We start from the raw sequence: 24,163 nt of genomic DNA on the forward strand, positions 1-24,163 counted from the left end.
CCAGCATTGGGGCACTCGGAATGGCGGCTATTAGTGAGATAACGACGAGCAGGTCATTGAGCAGTTCTTGTTCATCGTGGATGAAAGCTTGCAGGGCGTCCCCCAGGAAGACTTCTCGCAGAGCACTGCCAGGACACAAAAGGTAAAACAACCACAAGGACGTATGTTACTGAAGCTACCACCTGTTGGTCATGTGAAAGACCGATCCCGGTTATTGTTAAAGACTGGTCATGTTAAAAGCCAGGTTCACCAAACGAGCGTTCGTTCTTCTAAGCTTTGCAGATAAAGGTTTATATGTCTTTAGTTCATTTGCTCAAATCAAAAAAGTTTTGTTGTAATTAGTATGATAAACACAGTGTAGAGAGTTAGCCTGAAAACGTGCATCTGACCTTCAGGAAATGTGGCAAGAAGAACTATCAGTTAGGTGTTATTGATGGATTGATTGATTTTTATCCCCATGCTTCTTGAAAAAAATGGTGGGATATTATAACAGCTGTGTCTGTCCATCCATCTATTCATCACGCTATCTTCTCCTAAACGGTTGCGCAGAAATTCACCAAACTTAGTCGTTATGATCACCACGTGGCAAGAAGAGTATCATTTTTGGTCCTGTCCCCCTGGGGGCTTTGGGTAGGGACCCAGAGGGGAGGGATTTAGGGTCACAGTTGTCAAAACGGGAAAAAATTTCAATCTAAAAATCGGTTATTGGGTCAATCCTGGTGGAACGTTTTGCCATCTTTTAACTTCGCTTTCGGTGGAAAGCGTGGGGATTTGCGATGGCACGCCATCGACTTCACTCTACTTTTATGTTCTACAAAACCATTATATGATCACAGCACTCCACAGCTAGGTCCAAACTCCTCCACGAACCTCAAACCTGTTAAAACAAAACAGGCATATATACACACATGATACAACTAAAAGTCATCAGACACCCCTTGTGAATCGTGAAAATTGCCTAACAGCTCAATTTTCATCATCGTGCAAATCATCAACTGACACAGTATAATGAGTCAGAGGACGGTCTCATCTTTAAGTTTCAGAGCATCACATCCCAATAAAAGGAAGTAAATGAAATTGAAATGGAGAACCGTAATTGGCTGTCATGTTCTGTGTTCACACGTAAAAATTACTTCGGACTAAATGCAATGGATTAGTAGTATGGATTGTCTGTATGAACATGGCACTCGACATTGGTCTGGCATAACTTGCTACCTGAGAGCACCGTCTGTGGAAATTCTCATGGTAACAGTAGTCACATGATCAACCGCCAGGTCATCTTGCGACGCCAACTGTTTTGCCTCCTCGTATCTGCTGCTTGCACCCACGTTAGATATTTTTTATGTGAATGCCAAAACCTTCACTACACGGATAAAAATTAGTGGAAATTAATACAGGATTAGTTACTATAGGTTATATCAAAAGAGTGGACACCTCCTCCAGGACAATTTCAACTTTCCAAACTATTATAAAAATCAACTGTGGGACATGTCATCATGAAATGGTCGATTACAAATAAAACCAATCCTGACCAATGATGTTGCAGAACATTGAAAATCACTTTAAGAGAAGAGATCCAGGTTTTGAGTTGTTCCGCATGTCGATCGGATCCACAGCTGCTACTCCTTCCACCTGAATCAAAGTTGTTTTTCAAAACGGATCCGTCGTGTTTTTCTGATATATTTTTGTCATCTAAATTTTTCCGTGATAAATCGTATCTTGCTGTCAATATTATTGAATTGTTTTTTTTTGTGTGTTGCCTCGGCCTACCCGGATAGCCAGGTTATAATCGTCTCGGTTTTGAGGTTATCTTGTCATCCTGTTTCTTTTCTTTTTCCAAATTTTTTGTCCTTTTTGCCTTTTCAATGCTATCCTATTCCCCCATTCCTCCCCATTCCCATTGTTTGTCCAAGTCTCCCTCTATGTTGTCCTTCAACTCCGCTGTTGGTGTAACTCCAACCTATCAAACAATGGCAGTAGTAAAAATGATATCCCCTCAAAGCAGGTTTTACTTCAGATTGGATACAACCAAAATTAACTCCAATTAAACTTCCATTGAATAATTATGTAATATTTGTAATAGTGGTGCAAAGCATCATATTTTAAATTTCTAAAGTGCAGTCGATGATTTTGTCTTGTAACAATCAAATTGATGAGGTCTTGTAGCCTTGACAGTGTAGTCTACTGATCATAACACTCACTGAAGGCTATCGACCTGACATAGTTGACCGGATAGTGCGTCGGGACTTCCCTTCTCCAAGAGGTTCCAAAGTACCTCGACACCATGGAATACCATCTGCGCACCATTGGATTCTGCAATGTGCTTGCACACAAGCCATGCTGCATGAGCTTCCAGCATCTGCTCACACATGATTCCTGCACCCAACACGTAATGACAGCTGGCCTCAAACATGACAATTATTTGATAAGAATCTGTCACAGGATAAGTAACTAACTGGAGGAAGTTCTATAGTCACTGAAGGCCTATTATTGCATTCAACACTTTGGCCTCTGAAAGAGCGAGGTGATAGAGTAAAAGGGCAATGACATGACAGGCTATGGGAGCACAGGTGTTGTGCGCTGGGAACGCTGCTCAGTACAGCGTTCCCAGTGTAGAACAATCTAAAAAAGAAATTGTTCGCTATTTGACCAAGAAATAAGCACAAGTGTAGGAAATACTTCAAAAGGTGAAGCAAAGTGCTCCATGATAATCCACATCAATCATTGGAACCAATGAGCAGCTCTTCAGACATTCCTCCAATAACAGGACAACTGATTGGACCATCACTAGTGGTGTGTATGGCTTTATCAAAATCATAATCGTCCCCAAGTAAGAAATGATTGAAAGTACGGAGAAAGCAAGAAAAGTCAAAAAAAATAAAATATGTCAAACGTAAAAAAAAGTTTCAAAAGTGGGTGCATCGACTGAAAAACAAGTCTCAAGTAAACACAAAAAGTTTAAACCATGCCAACTTAAAACAAAAATACAGTGAACTTCAATTAGAATACATCTCACACCTAAAGAGTCTGGCGAGAACCCGAGGTTTCCCACCCCATGGTCTTCTCGCCCCCGACCCCGGTTCTGCAACAATATTATATTATATTCTTGTGAATGAACAGGTAAACAAAGATTATATTTATATGTGGGGAAATTACATGCCCAGACCAGGAATCAAGCCTAGGTCCTCTGGTGAACCGTACCAATGCTCTGGCATCGAAGCTGAGTGACCCATTGGCTGAACATGCAATTCTCCCACGTATAGAGATGCCACTCTCTTTCCCCCGCTGCTTCCGAGGCACTCGCTGCCAACCATAAGAGCATTGTCCCGCCACAGGAGGAAAACCCTGTCATAGACAAGGCCCTCGCTGCTCCTATGGTGGGTAGTGAGTGTCCTGGGTGCAGCGGGGGAGAGTGGCATTTCCATATGTGGGAGAATTGCATGCTCAGCCAAAGGGTCACCCAGATAGCTCAGATGGCAGAGCATTGGTACGGTTCACCAGAGGTCCTGGGTTTGATTCCTAGTTTGGGCATGTAATATCCCCACATATACAGTACATATAATTATATTCTTGTGTTCTACCCAAAGGCAGATTCAGTACTGCCAAAGCAGTTTCTTGGAAAGGGCTACACTGGGTGATTTGCCATTCTCTTCCCAGAAACGTTGTCAAATTAAAATTGTTATGGGTGTAAAAGTGATTCACTCTCCTGTAGATGTCTGAAATTTAGACGCCTTTTCATTTAGGTCTTTTCTCAACTAAATGCGATTATTTTCAAATAAAGTGTTGAAATCTACCACCTGGGACTTGTATATAACCAACCTTCACTTCCTTCCTCCAACGCATCGGCACAGACCAATTCCGTTCCCCATGGGCATGTAATAAATTGATTGATGGCCCACACATTCACCTTCCTTGCTTTGTTATTCAGTTTTTCGTCGACTCGGTACTTGTGTAGAAAGATTGGATGATACAGAAATTCGTTCCAATAACCTGAGTCAGCCGAGAAGGTCTGTAAGAGCTGGAGTACAACCAGGCACACCTCCACCTCTGTCTCAGGCTGTGAAAGTAACAGCACCAGTTGTTCAACCACATGGCTTTCCTCGACCATTTTCTTGTTAAACTCCACACGACTGGCCTGCATACCTGCACCCGACACAAGCCTTCAAATAGCTTATCATTTAGTTTGAGAATAACAGTTGTATCATATTTTGTTACCATCAAACTATGACTATGCAATGTAGTCAATGATATGTGGATTGGATGCGATTCAGGGTGATAGAACAACTTGGAAACAAAGTGCACAAATTAAACAGGCACTATTAACCTTTACATGTGGTCTTCATATTAGCCTGGTGTTGGCACAGTGGTTAGGGTAGCGGCTTGGGATCCAAAAGGTCCTGAGTTCAAGCCCCGTTGGGCCATTGAATTAATACACCAGGGGGTTGACTCAGCCTGTCATCCTTCCGAGGTCGGCGAAATGAGTACCAGTGGACTGGGCCGGTGTATACCCCGGTTAAAATAGGTGTACCTTATCCCTGTGTCGTAAGAGGCGACCAGGGTTGCGTCAGGAAGGGCATCCGGCGTAAAACATGTGCCAAATCACTATGCGGATCATACGGATGATCCGCTGTGGCGACCCCTAACGGGAGCAGCCGGAAGAAGAAGAAGAAGAAGATGTGGTCTTCATATTCAATGAGATTATTTGGCCTCTCAACCATCTGGCAATAACAAATCCAAATAGGTAACAATAACTGCAAGTAGTGCTAATTATACTAAGAAACCCCAAAAAATAATTTGATCAGGGTACAAGCACAAACTGGATAACTCTTTTGGAATGATACGATGAGATCCTTACATCTATTTTACGTTCTATTCCAAAGGACAGAGTGTTCTGAGATGCAGTGCCCCCTCCTCGTACCTCACAAAACAACATTTTAAATTTTATTTTAAGGATTGAACGTGGGGTGGTAGCAAGGACACAACACAGCTGAGCTATCCTTCAAGTCCCTGAATGCTAATTGCAGTCCATGCATGATTGACAGCGGTATGATTAAATGGTGCAGTCATCAGGAAAAAGTAAAAGCAGGATGATGTTCAACCAGTTTATAAACACGAATTCTCTTACCACTAAAGTGCAGAATATCACTGTCATCACAGTAGAACTTGAGGAGTGAGTGGCAGATTTGCAAGCGGATCTTTCTGTGTGGAATATGGAGCAAGCTTCCTATAGCAGATACACACCCAAATGATCAAAACATGTGACTCTGCTCGCAAGAAGTACAAATATTGTATGAGATACTAGCAGAGCATAGCTATCGCTTTGCTGATGGACGAATTAGTCGTCCTGTTTGCCAAGAAATTTGGGCGAGAAAGAGAAGGAAGGGAAGACAAATTTAGCCGTGCATAGAGGTGCTTTCATAGCCCCCGCCCCCAAACCCCCGCTCCCTGTCCCCGTCCTCACGTCCCACTCCCAGCCTTTTGCCTCACATTCATCCTGATGTCCCTTCCCGTTCAAAACGTCTCACACAGGATGAGGATTTGACAGGCCCATCCATTTATATTTGGGTGAGGGGAGGTGGAGAAGAGAAGGAGAAGATAATTTACCTGTGTGAAGAGTGCATCAACCTCAGCGTTGCCCAGGAAAGAATGGAAATTGTAATACCCTCTGCCACCACCACCAGGTGGCGCAACAAATTTACATTGAGAATTTGCCCACACACACACACACACACACACACACACACACACACACACACACACACACACACACACACACACACACACACACACACACACACACACACACACACACACACACACACAGTTGTATTTGTACCCCGAGTTTGTAGTTTCCAACTTAAAAGATGTGGCCATGCTCGGAGGTCTTCGGGGTCTTTGGGGTCCTCCAGTTCATTTGGGTCCTCGGGGCTCTTTGCATTATCTGGGTCTTTGAGGACTCTTGGGTCCTCCTGGTCTTTTGGGTCTTCAGGGTCCTCTGGGTCATTGGGGTCCTATGGGTCTTTTGGGTAATCGTGGTTTTTGGGTCCTTTTAGGTTTTCAGAATCTTTTGGGTCCTTGGGTTCTTTAGGGTCTTCCAGGGTCGAAAGGATCTCAGCAATCTAAAGCGTCAAAAAGTACATTCCAATAGTACATAATGAATACACGTACGTGTATGACGACAGGGGGCAATTAATGTTCAAACAGTACGTAATAAATAGACACGTAGTCACACGGCTTCATGGATGGACTGGTCGTGTTTTTTGTTTTTATATATCTATATATATTTGTAATTGTGCGGGAAGAGAAATGTGAATCAGTACCGTATTTTCTGGTGTATAAACCATACTTTTTACTGGCAAAAAAGGTAAAAGTTGGAGGTGCGGTTAATACACGGGTATAGAAAAAAAACAAATCTTCAAAATGATCAATGCTGAATTTCAATGATATTCCAAATGAACAGTTTTTTTTAGCAGTCGGAACTGCTGTTAAGCTCATATCAACACCACCGTTTAAATTTTGAAAATTGGTTCAGGTTAAGAGTTTGTGCAGCGATTTATTACGCCATCTCAACACTTGCTCTCATGCTGAAGGCGAGGAGCTTAGCTAAAGAGGATGACATTGGAGACTTCACGACCAGCCTGTCATGGGCTGACAGGTTGATGGCACGCCATGAACTGTCGGTTCGATGCCGCGCACACATTTCCCAACATCTACCCGATGATATGGCTGATGAGACGACGTGCTTCCGGTCCCACATCATAAATAGTCCTGGGGCTGAGGAGGGTCCTGTGTGCAATCATATGTCCCCTAATTTTGACTCTTGATCCTTGTAGGAGACCCCTCGGAGATTGAAAAAACTTGGGTAGACATTCCAGATGTGGGGCAGAAAGGTGTAATTCAAGATGGCGTCCAAGATGGCCACCGCATCATTATAACCAGTATAACCCCATGTGGAATTGTCCTCGAGTGATAAATTTTGTGTCTTTACCTAGTTTTTTGGGGTCAAGGAATCCAATAAAATCATTTGCAGGGTTAAAAAAGTATGGGATAACGGTGAAATCCAAAATGACCGCCAATATGGCCGCCACACCCTTTCATCTTGCCTGTCATGGTTCAGAATTGAGGTAGAGGAATAAATTTGGTGTCCTTATTTGGGTTTTAGGGGTCAAGCATTTCACTCAAACCAATAAATTTGCACAAAAAAACAATGGATCATTGTTAATTTCAGTACATGGGCTCTAATTGATTATCCAACTGGATAAGATAGAGTGCCTGAGAAGTTTACTGGTGTCTAGTCACATTTCATTCGTAACAGATCAACTAATATTTACCTCTCTTTTTCAGGCATTGAATGAAATGGAAGGGATTCCACTGAAGAGGCGCCGCTCAGAATTCGCTGATGTCGACATCAAGAAGTGTATTATTTGTCAGATTGACACCAAAGAATCAACATGCAGCAACGCAGAGGCTCGGATGAAAGTCCTAGAGGCTGCTAGAATACGTAACGACTTGGTTGCAAGGAGGCTAGAGCAAGTCGGTCATGAACAGTTTGTCTATCATGTGAACAACAAATGTTATAAATCGTACACCCTCAAAAGGACGCTGATTAAACTTGAAGAAGAGCCGTCCAAAGCGGTGGAAGAGCCGGAAGGAGTTGAACTGGTCCCAAACCCATTTGTGAGCCGAGCAACCCGAGCCAGAATTGCACCACGAGCTCCTCCATCTACTGATATACCGGCTTCTGAAAGGAAATGTACGGTGTGTGCCAATGTAAAGATAAAAGGAGACCGACAGAAATTCAGGATTTGTAAAGATGTACACGCAGAAAAGTTACTAAAGGCTGTGGTATTCTTTCAAGATGAAGTATACTATCGGACAAGTGACGTGCAAGATGTTCACTCCATCTTTGGGTCAGATATATATTGTCACAAAAACTGCATCCGAAATTATCTTATTAGGTACGACCGTACGAAAAGTAAATGTGACGCAACATCCAATAGTTTATCAAAAAATAAATGTTTTGCAAGGTTGTTAGAGAACATTGATTTCGCATTGAAAGGTGGACAAGGTTTCGCCTTAAGCAACCTCCGTAACAATGTTAATGGATTCAGGGATTCCCAGGAAACGTTTTCCAAAAGAGACATTCGACTTTTTCTTGAAAGTCACTATGGCCAAGACTTGAACATTTCCAGGCCTACAGAAGCAAATAAGTGTGCCATGGTTTTCTTAAACGCCAGTCCTGCAGACATGGCTGACGTCATTCGGTCAAGCAATCCCATCAACTATTAGGCATGCTCTTTTGGACATAATTTTGATTTGCAAGACAAGTTTTGCGATTCCGGTGATCTGCAGGACTCCTGGGATAATATGAATATCCCAGATGAGTTACTGATTTTTTTGTGTGTGTTACTAAATTATAATAGAAATGATCTTGAATGCAGCATGGGTAGCAATAACAACTCTCCATTGAGCGATGATGACGATACCTCTGATGAAGAAACTAGTAGTAACGGCAGTGCTCATTCGCCAAAACTGAGGAAACTAAAGTCAGTTTTCCAGGTTCTGTACTTCATGGTCCATAATGGTAGACGCAGGACACCACTCCATCTGATGTGCGCAGAAGGAATCCACGCAACATGCAAAAGCTAAACACTCATCACCTGTCTAAACCGTTTAGGAATACCAGTGAGTTACGATGAAATTATCCGGTATCAGACTGATTTGGCAGACTTCGTTTGCACAAATGGAACTGATGATGTTCCTTTGCCAAGCCATCTTAATCCAGAGAAATTCACCACTGCCGCATTTGATCATTTTGATCACGAGGAGGCGACGCTATCGGGTCTGGGTGGTACTCATGACACTTTCGGTTTTATATCAAGACAAATCAGATGGTGTTCAAAGGAAGCCACGAATTTCGGAAACTGGTGTAGTTCATGTTCCAAAGTCATTTCAGAAGACACTAAAATGTCAAGAGCTAAAGGACTTCTTCAAACCAACAAAGAAGGGAGAGATACCCAGTGACTATTTAGTAAGTAACTCGACATTAAGTGAAGGATGGAGGACGGAAGGAAAAGATCTTGCTTGGTCACTAGCCCTGATGAATTTGCCAAATATAGAAGAAGGCTTAATCAAACAGGGCTGCGATGAACAACAAATGCCATGCTGGAGTGCCTTCAACTCAGTTGTCACTGATGAGAAACTTCCTGGAAGGATCGTAGGCTTCTTGCCAATTCTACCACACCCGGTCAGAGAATACAACACAGTGTATACTGCTCTTAAAAATTTTCAGAATGTCTTGGGACAGCGAAGTCAGAACCACTTGGCTATAGCATGTGATGAAGGTGTCTACAGAATCGCACGAGAGATTATGTTGTGGCGCCAAGGAGAATTCAAGGACTTGACTCTTTGCCTAGGATCGCTTCATTTACTTAAGATTCACCTTGGTTGCATAGGAAAGTATCTTCGTGGTAGTGGTGCTGAGAGTATATGGATCGAAAATGAAATATTTGGTCCAAATACGACCCAGGCCGTCTTGGGAGATTCACATTATGTTTGATCTCTAGAAGGCATGACTCTCCTTTCAGAGGCTATGGAGAGACTCCAATGGAGTGCATTCTTTGAGAAGCATAGCGTAGAGAAATATATGGAAACCGCTCGAGTTGCTTAGAGAAATGAAGCAAGAGGTGTCTGCAAAGAACAAGTCGAGAAGTAAGGAGCTCCTTAACTCTTCCCTTGGACTATCGGGAGACCTGTTCGAGGATTCCGAGGAGTTTAAAAGGGAAAGGAAGGCAGAAAGCAAAACATTCTTCCACTGGGTTAGGTTTATTGAAATGGTTCGGTTGGCACATGACCTTGTGAGGGCTGACAGAGAAGGCGACTGGCATCTGCACCTGCAATCGGTTGAAGCAGTATTGCCATATTTCGCGGTCTTCGACTCGATCAACTATCTGCGGTGGTGTTCTCTCTACCTGGAGGACATGAAAAAACTACCAGAGAACGCACCAGTTGTCCATGACAATTTCATAGCTGGGCGTTTTGTTGTGAAACGTTCTTCCATCCCATTCTCTGCTGTTGCAGCCGACATGTGTCTGGAACAGACAGACAATCAACCGCTCATCTAAGACAAGTGGGGGAATCATTGGCAATGCGAAACGGAAAGAATTCGTAACAAGATGGAACATCATTCACCATGAATTGATGGCGGTAAATCAAACCTTTGGTGAAGTCACAGGTGCACAGTTGAACAATACAGAACTTACTGTCAATCATTCATTCAGTCGTTGGCAAACACAAGAAAATGAATGCAAAGTAGACAAGATGATCGCGTACATCCTGAACTATGAAAATCCATTCGAGGTGAAGCAAACAACTGAACTGAAACTGCATAACTTTCTCACCAGAGCTATCATGCCAGACGAGATTCAAGATAGTCTATTGTCTGTTCAAGAAACCGGTCTGAATTTATACAACACGTTCAGAAAGGAGCGCCTGGTGAAGACAAAACGACTGAGTGACACAATCAATAGGAACAATGTTAAGACATTCGCAAGTGCCGAGGGAAAGAAAGCATCAGCCACAAAAAGGAAACAGAAGCAGGACAAGAAGGAGTTAGGTGCTGCGCAGAAGCAACTGGACATTGCCAGGGTCCGTGGGTATGATGCCCAAGCGGTTTTCACGTATGATCTGGTCAAAACTAGTTACTTATTTAGTGATGAGGATGGACTCATGAAAAAACCGACAAAACATGAGCTTGTGAAAGAACTTGAATCAAATATTACAGCAGGTGACTACATAGCTCCTACGCATTGGACGGATATGCCAACCGGATACATTGTCGATGTTATCGCTTATGTGTGAAAGCTAAAAACTTCCTCCATGAATACCTTCAGAGAATTGTGCAAGCAATTGCTGAGCATGATCCTTGGGGTTTGCAAAAATGCTTCCCGCATCGACTTTATCTTCGATTCGTACATGGAAGGATCAGTGAAAGAAAGTGAACGACTCAGACAAACTCAGAAACCCCCAGTCTTGTACAGTTACATCACACGAGAAAGCAAGTTACCAAGATATATGGATAGTTTCTGGTCACCTGCAGCAAACAAAACCAAAACCAGAACAGCTCATGAAAGTATGGCTGATTGGCCACTTTACTGCAGAATCTGTAGATGTTCATTGGATTTCACCTTTATCCTGTACTTTTTTAACCCTGCAAATAATTTTAATGGATTCCTTGACCCCAAAAACCTAGGTAAAGACACAAAATTTATCACTCTCGGACAATTCCACATGGAGTTACACTGGTTATAATGATGCGGCGGCCATCTTGGACACCATCTTGAACTACACCTTTCCGCCCCACATATGGAATGTCTACCCAAGTTTTTTTCAATCTCCGAGGGGTCCCCTACAAGGATCAAGAGTCAAAATTAGGGCACATATGATTGCACACAGGACCCCCCTCAGGCCCCAGACTATAGGGTAGCGGCTTGGGATCCTCGGGTCCCGAGTTCAAGTCCCGTTGGCTGCTGAATTAATACACCAGGGGGTTGACTCAGTCTGTCATTCTTCCGAGGTCGGCAAATTGAGTACCAGCTTGCTGGGACAATTGAGCCATTCGAGTATCCTGCGTCAGAGTGGCGACCCATCCAGGACTGTGCCTAATAGCCCAGGAAACTGCTTTGGCAGCACCAACACTCTCTGTACAGAGTATGGTTCCAATTATTATATTATCATAATATCCCCTGCCACCACCACCAGGTGGCACTACATGGTACACATTTACATAGAGAATTTACACACACACGAACACACACACACACACACACACACACACACACACACACACACACACACACACACACACACACACACACACACACACACACACACACACACCCCTCCCCCTGCCCACCTGCCCCCACACCCCCGCATGAGGTTGCGGCCACATAGCCTATGTTACCCCCACACAAAGTTGTATTTGTACCCCAAGCAGGGCACAGATCGAGTCCCATCACAGCGCTTGCTGCACGACCTGTCAGCAACAAGTGTCCCCTGACGCGCGAGCACATTGTGTCTGCCCTGCTGTTCACCAGTCAGGAGGTTTGCAGCCAGCAATATTAAATTCAACTAAAGAAGTATGCTGACTCTGACACGACGATGACATCATGTGTATAAATTACACCACGTCGTGTGGTGTCGATGTAATTTATGCACATGGCGTCATTGTTGTGTCATCGAGTCAGCGTGCTTCTTTAGTTGAATATGTACAGTGTATATATATATATATATAGTGTCCCAAAAAATATACAACTTTTAAAATGCTTCGTTTGATCCAAAAAAAGCAGTAATTTTGTGACTAATGCTTCATTTCTTGTTGCAGAGACCCTGAAGTTTATTTTGATCCCAAGCAAGCACCAGAAAAATGCCAAGACTGACCGTACAATAACGGACGAAAATTGTTGAACTTTGGCACCAGACGAAAAGTGTCATACAGGTGCAACGTCTTAACTCGAGATATTTCGGTATCCACTTGCGTCATGCACCAAACTTTCGGACAATAAAGTGCACCATCGCAAAGTTTACCAATGTGGGAACCATCTGTGACCTTCACAAGGGTCACAGTGGTCAGAAGAGGACAGGTCGTAGTGAAGAAAATGTGGAAATGGTGAGACAGGCGGTCGTTCAGAGTCCAAAAAAATCGATTTGACGACTTTCTGCCGAGACAAACATTCATAAGAGCACCGTTCAGAGGATCCTTCGCCAAGACATTCATGCCTTTCCATACAAAATTCAAATGGAAACGGTGCTTACTGATCAACAGAAACGCAAACGACTAGACTTTGCAAATTGGTTCTCAGGAAAGTTGGAGGAAGATGCAGACTTCCTCAAAAAACTTCACATGACGGACGAATGCCATGCTCACTTGTCCGGGGAGGTAAACAAGCAAAACTTTCGGTACTGGGGAACTGAAAATCCTGGTAATGCATCAACTGAACTGGTGCCTCGATCTGTTCTCAAAGTCACCATGTGGGTGGTGGTTGGTTGGTGTGGGATAATTGGTCCATACTTCTTTGAAGATGACCAGGGACGCACTTGCACGGTAAACCAGAGGAACTATCGCGAAATGATTCAGGAATTCTATTTGCCTGAGCTACGTACTCAGGCCCGTAGGAGAAACAACCTGATCGAGATGAGAACCCAGTGGTTCCAGCAGGATGGGGCACCGACCCATACAGCCAGGGAACAAGGCGTTTTCTCAACCAACATTTTGAGGGCTGCTTTATCTCCCTCTACGAAGACGTTGAGTGACCACCGTATTCCCCTGACCTTACTCCTCCAGACTTCTTCTTGTGGGGGTATCTCAAGGACAGGATCTATGGAAACCCGAGGCCTCAGACTCTTGATCCAGAAATCCAGAACATTCCTCAGGAAACGTTTCCCAAAGTGATGGAGAACATGACAACGCGTTTGCAGGCAGTGATCGGACAACGTGGAGCCTGCGTTGAACATGTGGTCTAAAAGAAAACGACGATTCTATACCAAAATTTAAATCTTGGTGGCAATTTTGACATTGGTACAATAAACTTCAACCTTTCAGTTTTCTATCCAGCCATATATCTTTTTTAAAAATATATGTTATGACCATCCTCTTTGCAGATGAAAAGTTGTATATTTTTTGGGACACCCTGTATATATATATATATATATATATATATATATATATATATATATATATATATATATATATATATATATATATATATATATAGTTGAAAGTGTGTCTGTGTGTTTCTCTGTGACCTATGCACGTGAAAAGTACTGGACTGATCCTCACCAAACTTCACATGCTGACAGAACATGTACCCGGGAGTGTCCCGATGTAAAATAATTGTACTTCCGACTTCCGGTTTCCGAATTATGACGTCATCACCTGATTTCGTAACATTAATTTTTCAAGTTCAGCCAATTGACATGGGGCCAACGCCATATACAATATATCTAACATATGATTTTAAGTTTTTGTTTGTCTGTTTGTTTGTCTGCACGTGCTAATCTCCTGAAAGGTGAAAGATAGGAGCTAACCACTGAAACAAAAAATGTCGGGATGGGCCCCGGGAAGGTTATAGGCTATGTGGCAAGGCCCCTTGGCCGGGTGGGAAAGGGGGTGTGTTTCCCCCTCACCAACCCCCTTAGCCTATGACTGGCATGGCCCAATAGGGAACTGATACTGTGCTTGCATCAGACATATGTAAAGAAGATTAAATTCATTCAAAAAGAACCCGGGCAAGCGCCGGGTGCATTCACCTAGTATATGCACACACACACACACACACACACACACACACACACACACACACACACACACACACACACACACACACACACACACACACACACACACACACACACACACACACACACGTCAAAATTTGCTAATGCGTTACATTGCCTTCATGGAATTCGGTACGTTATAATTTTGCCTCTTTTTTTGGATACCTTTGCCCAGTGTCGAATATTCTATTCCCACTACGTAGTTACATATTGTAGGACACGTCCGTAATAAAGTGCGCGGCATCGAAATTCATCGTTTGTCCGATTTTACATATCTTGTTCCGAAAAACGTTGATGCACTAGTTTTGTGACGTTCGCGTAGAACGCATTTGCCTACCCCTTGTAGCCGTACTCGCATACGTCTATTGGAATATTAATCGCCTTTCCCCCAGAGAATATGTTCAGAATCCTTTGTTCTGCAACACGTTTCGCCGGAAAGATCGACGAATTGCTCGTATGGAGCGATGTTTCCTCGGTTCACGTGCGTAATATGTGTCCGTCAAAGTTTCACGGGGGAGCATAAATGATGATAAGCTTTACTATTTTGTTGCATTGCAATAAAGATATCAATTATATGTATTACATCATAATTGTAGTATACCGATCTGCATGAATCGCCTCTATTGATGGCCGATCGTGCAAAACAATGCCCGACGAAACTGATGATGCAGGTCTGTCAATTTCTTATGCACGTGAAAGTGGTCTGCGGGTCACGTGAACGAGGTATGACACAAGTGATGACGCTATAGACGTGTGCCGAGTGGCACTGCACAAACAACAGGTCATTGTTTTCCGATGAAGAAGCCCATAATGGCCGTGATATCTCTGCTATTATGTGAAAAACGGCATTTTATCCCCTCATATTTCGGTCAAACGTGTCGCACATTAACCCCACTTTTTTGACAAACATTCTATATTTTCTTTATTTTCCAGTGACTGGAAGCGTTTATAATGAGTGAAACCCAAAAATGTGGTATCAAATGATTCCAGAAGTGATGAATTGAGCGGAATTATTTGAATATGATTTTTCTGACCGGCTGTCACGCTTTTGTAGCGCATTAGCGAATTTCGACTCATACAGTATATATCAATGGAGGGTTGTGTTGGCCACTATGATGTTGCTATATCTCAGTTTTACTGAAGAGAAACCTTCATCAGTGATTTTTAAACTTCTCACCGAGTTGGAAGATCGATTTTGAAGCTATATCTGCATAGATCATTTCATCTGAAAATTTTTCCTTCAAAAATGGTTTTCTGCAGGAAGGCAAAGAAAGACATGACATTCAGATTATGCAAAAGCATATAATTGGTTAAGGTTCATTCAAAACAAATTACTTCAGGTTTGTGGAATCAAAAGTTATATTAAGCAAAAGAGCCACAAACAAGTTAACATCCTGATTTTTAATTTTAATTTTTATTGTGTTCAAGGGGTTTGTGGCAGCACTGCCTTTTAATAGTAGCCTTGGCACCACATGGAGATCAGACCAAATTGGGGAGGTGGATTAATTACCCCCTTTCTGAACATGAATATTGAGTGACATGCATTTTTATCAATGCTCTCTAAATCTCTTGAGGAGTAATTCTGAGACTATAGCTTGAGTTTCAGAAACTTAAAGAATCCAAGTTGAGTAATTTGTGTGTAAAAAGAAACTTCAGGTAATGACCAGCGACAACAAGAGATATATCAGTCAGATGCCCTCGACTTTCAATGGCACCACCGTTTAAATATTGTGGGGGTCACCATTAATCAGAAACTCAATTGGGCTAGTCACATCATCATTGAGGCTCCAAGTATAGGACAGCAGTTAGTCACTGTCTCCAGGAAGTGGTTCAACTATGACCCCTCAAAAGATCTTCACTATCTACAAGGCTCAGGTCACAGGTGTGGACTTGTACTCACCTCTCAACTGGATGGGATCATTTGAAAGACCCAATGGAGATTGACTGCATACAGGACAGACCCTCTCACTTAATTGGTTCATCACCATAAAAAAAAAATCAACATCCATGCCTGTCTTTCTACTCTATTTGCTTGTATTTATCATTTTTGGCTTCACTGTTTTCTCACTTATTCACAATCCTATTTTTATTTCTCCCTTTGATTCTTTCTGTATTTGCCAGTGAAGATGTATCTTTCTGTGAAAGCCTCTTGTCAAAACCACTACCTCTCTGGCTCCATTGTTCGGAAATGACCTTAACGCTGCAGAATCTGTTCACACAGGCTAACTGGCAGGGACTGCAATTTGCCCTCTCACAAAAGGATTGGACCACCATCTCCATGGCATCCGACAATGATTGGTCTCGCCCCGTGTCCGCGTCTATATATTTTCGCTTTTAAAATGTTTTTCTCGACAACTGCTTGTCCGATCGATACCAAACTTTTAACCGAAAAGGGACTCTCCATGGAGAATACCTTATTGATAAGTCTGACATCACAGGTCACATGGTATGGCAGCCATGTCAGATGAAAGGAAAAAAAATTGGACATCTTTTTCTCCGAAACCGCTCAACGAAAAAAAACTTTAAACTTGGCATATGCCATAAATTTCCCATGGGACACATACGGTGATAACGATGACATCATCGGTGAAGTGGTATTGCAGCCATAATTGGTTGAATTGAAATTATTATCCAAAAAAATCAAAAACCTCATATATCTGTTCACCACTGTACAGTCTACTCGAAAAAGGCTCTACCGTCCACCAAACAGTGATGACTCCATTTACACCTCACTATCCGAAAACATGGACCAACTATCTTCTCAACCAAACTCTCTCATCCCCATATGTGGTAACTTCAATTGTCATCATGTCAGCTGGCTCGGTGTGGGTACCTCTCTCACCTGTCATGGGACTTCAGCAAAAGCTTTCTGTGACTCAATCGGTCAACTTCCCGACCCGGATCTCAACCAATGGTGCTCTATCTCTTCTGGATCTGATTTTGACTAATTTCCCTGAAAATATCTGCTGTTCTTCCTCCACTCCAATCGGTTCTTCTGACCACATGCTTGTCAAAGTGGACATCTCTCTGGCTGTTATCAGAGAACCACCTCAGCGTCGCTGAGTCTGACATTTCACTCAAGCCGACTGGCAGGGTCTCCCAGCAGCCATAAAACTTCGAGACTGGTCTCTCATCGCAACTTTCTCCAACATCAACTCATCCTGGAAATTCTTTCAAAGAAACTTGCTCACCCTCATGCACAGATTCATCCCTTCTCGTCTTCAGTTGTCCTACCCTTCCTCCAGCCCATGGTTCACTGAAGCTTGTGGCGAGGCAGTTGTCCTGAAACAACTTGCCTTTGCCTCATGGAAAGCAAACCCAACTGAGAGTAATCTCAGTTCCTTCCATAAAGCTCAGAACAAGTGTGTATCTACCCTCAGGAGAGCCAGAAAACAACATCTTTCTAAGCTCGTCTGAACTCTCAAACCTCTCTCCCTCCTCCAAATCCTGGTCGTGTCTAATAAAATATGTTTATGGTGTATGTTCCCTCTCCATCCCCTCCCTTATCTCAAATGGCCGCACTGCTGACACTGCACGTGAAAAGGCTGAATGCCTAAACTCGGTGTTTGCAGCGAAACTTGTGTCCAAAACCCATCGCTTTCTCTTCCCAACTTACCCAGTCACACCCAACTGTCCCTGCACTCTGTGTCCTTTTCTCGTGACAAGGTGGAGAGCTTGCTGTCAAACCTCAACTCAGATTCTGCAACCGGTCCAGACGGCATCAGCCCAAGTGTCCTCAAAGCCTGCTCCTCTGCCCTTACTCACACTCTCTCTGTTCTATTCGCCCTCTCATTTGCTCAAGGTCATCTGCCATCTGCTTGAAAATCAGCAAACATTACTGCCCTGCATAAAAAAGGTGCAAAAACAGATCCTTGCAACTACAGACCAATCAGCCTGCTCCCAATCATCAGCAAGGTTATGGAATCCATCATCGCTTCAGATATTAAATCCTTCCTCTTCTCCAATGGCTTCATTTCCGATCATCAATTTGGTTTCACACCAGGTCACTCTATCCTGGATATGCTGCTTCTGCTCTCCCAACAATGGATGGAGGTACTCAATGCCGGACATGAAATCAGCCATATCCCGAGACATGTTTTCGTGTATTGTGTGCTTTCGACACGGTCTGACACCCTGCCTTGCTCACCAAACTCTCTTCCTATAATATCCAAGGCCATCTCCACTCATGACTCGCAGACTTCCTCTCCTGTCGCAGTGAATGTGTAACCCTAAATGGAGTTCTTTCATCCCCTCTTCCTGTCCAGGCTGGAGTTCCTCAAGGTAGCGTTCTGGGCCCTGTTCTTTTTCTGGTTTTCATCAATGATCTCTCCGGCCCAACGGAAAATCCTCTTCCTCTTTTTGCTGATGACTCCACCCTCTGCCGTACCATCTGCCATTCCTCAGACCGGCAAGCAGCAGCTTCTTCGCTCCCTGCAGATCTGGGTAAAATCACAAACTGGACCAACACATGGAACGTGTTTCAATCCGGACAAATCTCACACTCTCACTATGTCTCTCCGAAAGGACCGTTTGGACCCCCCCCCCCTCCCCATCCACTTTATCAGCAATCCTCTTGAAGAAGTCCTTTCTTTCAAGCTTCTGGGTCTCACTATCTGCCATGATCTTTCCTGGGAAAGCCACAATTCCAACCTCGCCTCCAAAGCCAGTCGCCGACTGGGAATCCTCCGTTGTGCAAAGTCCGTCCTTGGCCCACCTGAGCTCCTGACCACACACAAAGCTTTCGTCCGCAGCATGATGGAGTACTGCTCTCCCCTCTGGGCTGGTGCTCCTGCCTCCCACCTTTCTCGGCATCATGCTGTGGAAACCAAGGTATTTCGGATCATTGGCATCTCCCGCAATGAGGCTGAGTCTTTGGGCCTCTCACTCTCTCACCGCAGGCAGGTCGGTGGTCTTTCTGTTTTCTACAGTCTCCTCTCCAGTCTTGCCCCCCCCCCCTGCTCTGTCTGAGATGTGTCCTCTCCATATTTCCACAGGGCGCTCAAGGTCTGCCAACAACCCCCTTCTGGTAAAACTACCAAAATCACGAATCACTGCTCACCTTCACTCTTTCATTCCTCTTTTTTCCCACCTTTGGAACAAACTCCCTCACTCTGTTCAATCCCATTCTTCCCTCCAGGCCTTCAAAACAGCTGTTCAGAACCACCTCTTATCGTCCCCCATCCAAATGCTCAATCTTTTCTACCCCCGTTAATCCACCTCAAAACCACCTCCTTCAAATTCTCTGCTTTCCTTTCTGAAAGTCCCTGTAATATCCATCTTGTATACCCCACGTTCGCCACCCCATCCCTCTCCCTTCCACAGATCTCTTAGTGTCTCTGTTCCCCACTGTTTTGGGCTTCTGTCTCCCACCCCTCTTGTCTCTTGCTCCCTTTGTTATATGTTTTTGTGTGTGAGCTCTTATATAAGCCTGGACAATGTTTACAAAAAAATTAATAAAACTGATCTATGACCGACCCGATGTGAGTGAAGAATTAAATTTGACATCAACGATCATGTGGTCTGGCAGCCATATTAGACTGAAAATAAAACCGGGAAAAAAATCCTCTTCTCCAGAACCGCTTCACAGATTGATGTGAAACTTCATACATATGAATGATGAGCTCTGGGGAATACGGTTTGAATATTATTTTTCATATTCACCTTCATTGATGCAATTTAGCCTTAATTTGCACAAAAGTGGTTGCTAAATATACTAACAATCAATAAGGTTATAGATAATGGCAATGTATGTGCCATAATCAGGTGGGTGCATGGATGAAACGGGTATATGGGCCACAATGGTAGAGTGTTCAGTTAATGATAGTATTTTTGTTCAGAATAAGCGTGTGAAGCAAGATTATGCGCTCGACCAGTGCTGTTGTAGTTCCACCATGGAATACTTTCACAAAAGCCTACTCTTTTTAGGGTCCAACTCTAAAAAGGCTGAGGATCTTAAGGTCCTCAGGTTGAACCGTTTCCCACTGAATTAACACCAGGTGGGGTTTATTCAGCCTGTCAGCCTTCTGAGGTTGGCAAAATGAGTACCAGTGTACTGGTGGAGAAGCACAGCATCAGCGGCACAAATGTGCTTCCAAGAAATTATAGCTACCTGCCATATGCAAGAACAGAACCCAACCTTCTGACTTGCAGATTTTTTTTTTCTCTCTGTCTCTGTCTCTGTCTCTCCCTCTTTTCCTGTTCATTCATTCCCTTGCTAAAAAGCCTTGTGTTGGCTTAAGATCTTCGGGTCTTGAGTTTGAGCCTGTCGTATTGTTATACAACACCAGGTGGGTTGTTCAGCCTGTCACCTTTCCTCGGTTTGCAAAATTAACACCAGCCTACAGGAAACAGGGGGAACTGCATGAGCGGCACAACTGTGCTCCGAGCAGTGAGTAACCAGCAGTCAAACTGCATACAAAATTATGATGATGATACCCTTGCTTGTTGGATCCACTCGTGATCCCAGTGCCTTTTTTGTGTTCTCGTGACTGCCTCTTCCATGCGCCTCGATGTTGTACACCAAAATAAAATAAAGGTTTGTATTTCCTCATCACTCTTGCATTCATGATGTCCTTCAGCTGTTAGGCAGAGTATTTTATTCACAACTTTCATGTTGAAAATTTTGTTTTGCTGAAGAAGCTATTCATGCCAAAGCAGTGGTTGCTTGAAAGTATTGACATGGGTGCATGAATATTGCTTCACCAAGCGTGGTCATGGTTTTGCGTGATCATGTACATTCGCCCTGTAAATATCTCACCGGTGTCCTGTGGTTGCAGTGCGCAAGACCCCCAGAATGGACTGCAGCAAATCATCTAACCTAATTCAACACCACAGAACCGCAACAGCCACAGGAGCACTGGCATCATGCGAGGAACTCCATCACATTGAAGTGCGTTTCAAGTCACATGTCCCGACTTGGATGTATATCGCCTCTCTGACTGCATGGCTCGATCAAAATGCTGGAATATGCTACACCAAGTACCATCCCAGACAGACCATTACTACATCGACAACAGCAGTTTGAAAAGAAGGCTCAGCGCTTCAGGGCAGCTTGAGATGGCTATGAAATGCCGTCTGAGCTGTGAAATGAAAAGCATCGCAGCTCCCATCTAATTTCAGCAAATAAAAAAAGGATTTTTTACATTCTCACGTGTTGGAATGTGACAAGGCTATGTCCCTATTATTCCTCAATACCCCAGTACGTTCTGCTGCCCTCTTCCTGAGAATGACAATAATTTGACATGTAAGCATTTTTATGTCCTGGAGCTATCATTATTCTTCCACTTTGTACATTTTGAGTTTGTGGTAGTGTAGATGTTGTGCACACCCAAATAAGGAAAGAAAGCGGCACACAGAGCTCACGTAGACGATCTGCTCCTTCACCAAGTCGGACACCAAAATCAGGAGCTTACAGGCAGCTGGCAACTCTCTCATCAGCTGCAGTCGTGTCAGGAACTCTCAAAATGGTCCACCAAATTTCATCACTGACATGCTAAATTAATATTTACTCATAATTTGCATTTTCATCCTTCAACTGTGAATATGTGCTAAGCATTGAACAATTACCGTGTACCTGCAAGTAAAATAAAAATGGTCTGGCAGGATGTCCTCGAGGTCTATGCATTTGCGTCTGGGCTGTCTAGCCTGGGCTTGAATCTCAACTGAGCTATAAACTTTCATCCTGGTGTTTCGCAGGTAGGGCGAGGCGTCGATGTGCGTGCTGTCCATCGGATGGACATTAAGCTGGAAGAACGGTCTGCAAGTAATGGTTGTCGGTGAACGTTAACGATCCCATGGTGTCTTTTGCGATGAATAGGCGAGTTATTGCCAGTACCCTGAACAAATAACAAAATCTTGCCCTAACTAACAGAAGGCGTTGTATCAGCGGCACAGCCTCGCCCCCAGTAAATGATGCCACGCGTTACTGTATGCTACAAATAAAAGAAGTCCAGAACGACTGCTGGAAAGGTAACAGCAAACCACCCAACATAACCTTTGCCCAGGAACTACTTTGGCTGCACCGCCACTCTGTCAAAGCTTTGGACCATTTGATTAATTGAAAATAGAATTAGGTGTGCACTGTGAAAGACATTTTGGTGTCCCCATATCATGATGATATCACCACACGATGGAATGCAGTAGGAACACCAGGTGAGTCATTGGATTGTGCTACATCCAAGTCTGAGAGAAGGATACCAGGCCGTACGGGTGCTCCATCACCACACGGCACAGTGCACCCATATGTCGCTCAACCAGGCCACGCTGAAATACACAAGATGTCAGACAGGCCAGTGTTACAGAGAAATGTGTGTCTCCCAAATGGGATGTGGGTGGGGTAGAAGTTTGTAGGGGATGATAATATCTAGTAATATTATGTCTAAATGATTCTACTGCACACAGAAATTGAGAGAGAATTATAAACCCCACCGTGTTTGGATCCTGCAGGAGATCGACCACGCTTTCGAGGTCTCTCACATTCATTGGCGGTGCCTAGATGAGAACATGCACACATCAGAAACACAAGTGTGATAAACGATTAAGTAAAACTTGGCACGAGTGCTGGTGTCCAGAAAGAATTGCAAATTCAAGAATAGAGAGAGAAATTTGTACTGTACATATTTCTTAACCTACCTTTCATTTATTTAACGATCATATGTTATTTTACTCTTTTAACCTGTCGTCGTTTGTTTGCAGCACGTGGCTGTGGGTGAGCATCAGTTATCGCAGGAGCATGACAGTGCCACAAATGTAATGCTCTCTGTAGATTCGGGCAGGAATTTGTCATTTGTACAGGGTGCCGGCGAAAGCTCACCTTCTGTTTGTGAAGGACACAGTGGGGTCTTTAATATCCACCAACTAATGTCGGCAGATGGGGGCACCCAGTTCAACGTCCATCCGAGGGACGGCACACACATCGATGAATAACCTTGCCTGTGAAACACCAGTTTATAGCTGAGTCGGGATTCCAACGCAGGCTCGACAGCTTATAGGCTATCCTACGAACCACATTTTTATCCCCCACCCCTCCGACAAGGTCGGAGACAGGAGACAATGAAATGAGCTCCATCCGACCGACCGATCATCCGTCCATGTACTTTTGTGTACGTGATATTTCAAAAACCATTGAACATTTAGCTTTCATATTGCACGAATCTATTCCTCATACCACCAAAAGGCAGGGGACCGAGAGCATCAGCTCCTCGTTTTTACTTAAATTAACATTCTGAACATCCGATTCCTCCATGTTTCATCTCTCCATCCCCCACCACAATCATTGCTATGAGTATTTATTGCCCCGTCTGAAGACCATCCCGCTCCCCCTACTTCCTCAAGCATGCAAAACACGAAAGGATTTCAAGAGCGAGCTTCCTCCCTCATTTCCATCATGTGGTTGGTTGTGTCATTACCACCAGTCCTGCACTGGAATGCGTTTCATTCTTTTGCCCCGAGGAAGGATAAAAGGCCAAAATGTCAGCATCTTGTAGGCCCAATCCTTCACGGTGGATAACTCTAACCATTTTTACCTGCATCACCGAAGGTGGATGGAGGTTATGTTTTAACCCCGTCTGTTTGTCTGTCTGACTGAGAGCAGGATATCTCAAAAAGTTAAGGATGGATTTGGACGAAACTTGGACAGGTTGGATGTGTTAAAAGGACAAATTGATTCGATTTTGGGGAGGATCTGGATCCATCCCATCTGACCTATCAGGTCTGGTCAGGTAGGGGAGCATGCGCCGGGGCAGCGCGTCGCTGCGTCCACTTTCTGCCAGAATTCCAGGGGCTTCCTTCCAGCCATCCCCCAGGCAGATGCCTGGCACATCCCCATCTC

At 43.8% G+C, this 24,163-nt stretch overlaps 1 protein-coding gene across 8 annotated transcripts in view; it reads right to left on the bottom strand.

The window, feature by feature from the left end:
• Nucleotides 1-24,163, bottom strand: part of CFAP69 (cilia and flagella associated protein 69) — a 126,439-nt gene that overhangs the window by 96,353 nt on the left and 5,923 nt on the right. For 6 of the 8 annotated variants that reach the window (XR_015056988.1, XR_015056989.1, XM_085876643.1 and 3 more), the window contains exons 2-9: nucleotides 22,762-22,824; nucleotides 22,531-22,596; nucleotides 21,662-21,771; nucleotides 15,512-15,588; nucleotides 5,126-5,224; nucleotides 3,991-4,143; nucleotides 2,202-2,376; nucleotides 2-125 (exon numbers count right to left, since the gene is read on the bottom strand). Coding sequence is in view for 6 of the 8 variants with exons in the window: in XM_085876643.1 (XP_085732769.1) it covers nucleotides 2-125; nucleotides 2,202-2,376; nucleotides 3,991-4,143; nucleotides 5,126-5,224; nucleotides 15,512-15,588; nucleotides 21,662-21,771; nucleotides 22,531-22,596; nucleotides 22,762-22,824 (867 nt within the window). In the remaining 2 variants the exon portion in view is untranslated. Of the gene's footprint in view, nucleotide 1; nucleotides 126-2,201; nucleotides 2,377-3,990; nucleotides 4,144-4,528; nucleotides 4,700-5,125; nucleotides 5,225-15,511; nucleotides 15,589-21,661; nucleotides 21,772-22,456; nucleotides 22,597-22,761; nucleotides 22,825-24,163 lie in introns of those variants that run through there. The other 2 variants (XM_085876646.1, XM_085876647.1) reach the window with 2 other exon arrangements.

The sequence above is a fragment of the Eptatretus burgeri genome, chromosome 4 (genome assembly GCF_056783735.1).
Source record: "Eptatretus burgeri isolate ZD-2024b chromosome 4, Ebu_testis_v1, whole genome shotgun sequence".
Classification (NCBI taxonomy): domain Eukaryota; kingdom Metazoa; phylum Chordata; class Myxini; order Myxiniformes; family Myxinidae; genus Eptatretus; species Eptatretus burgeri.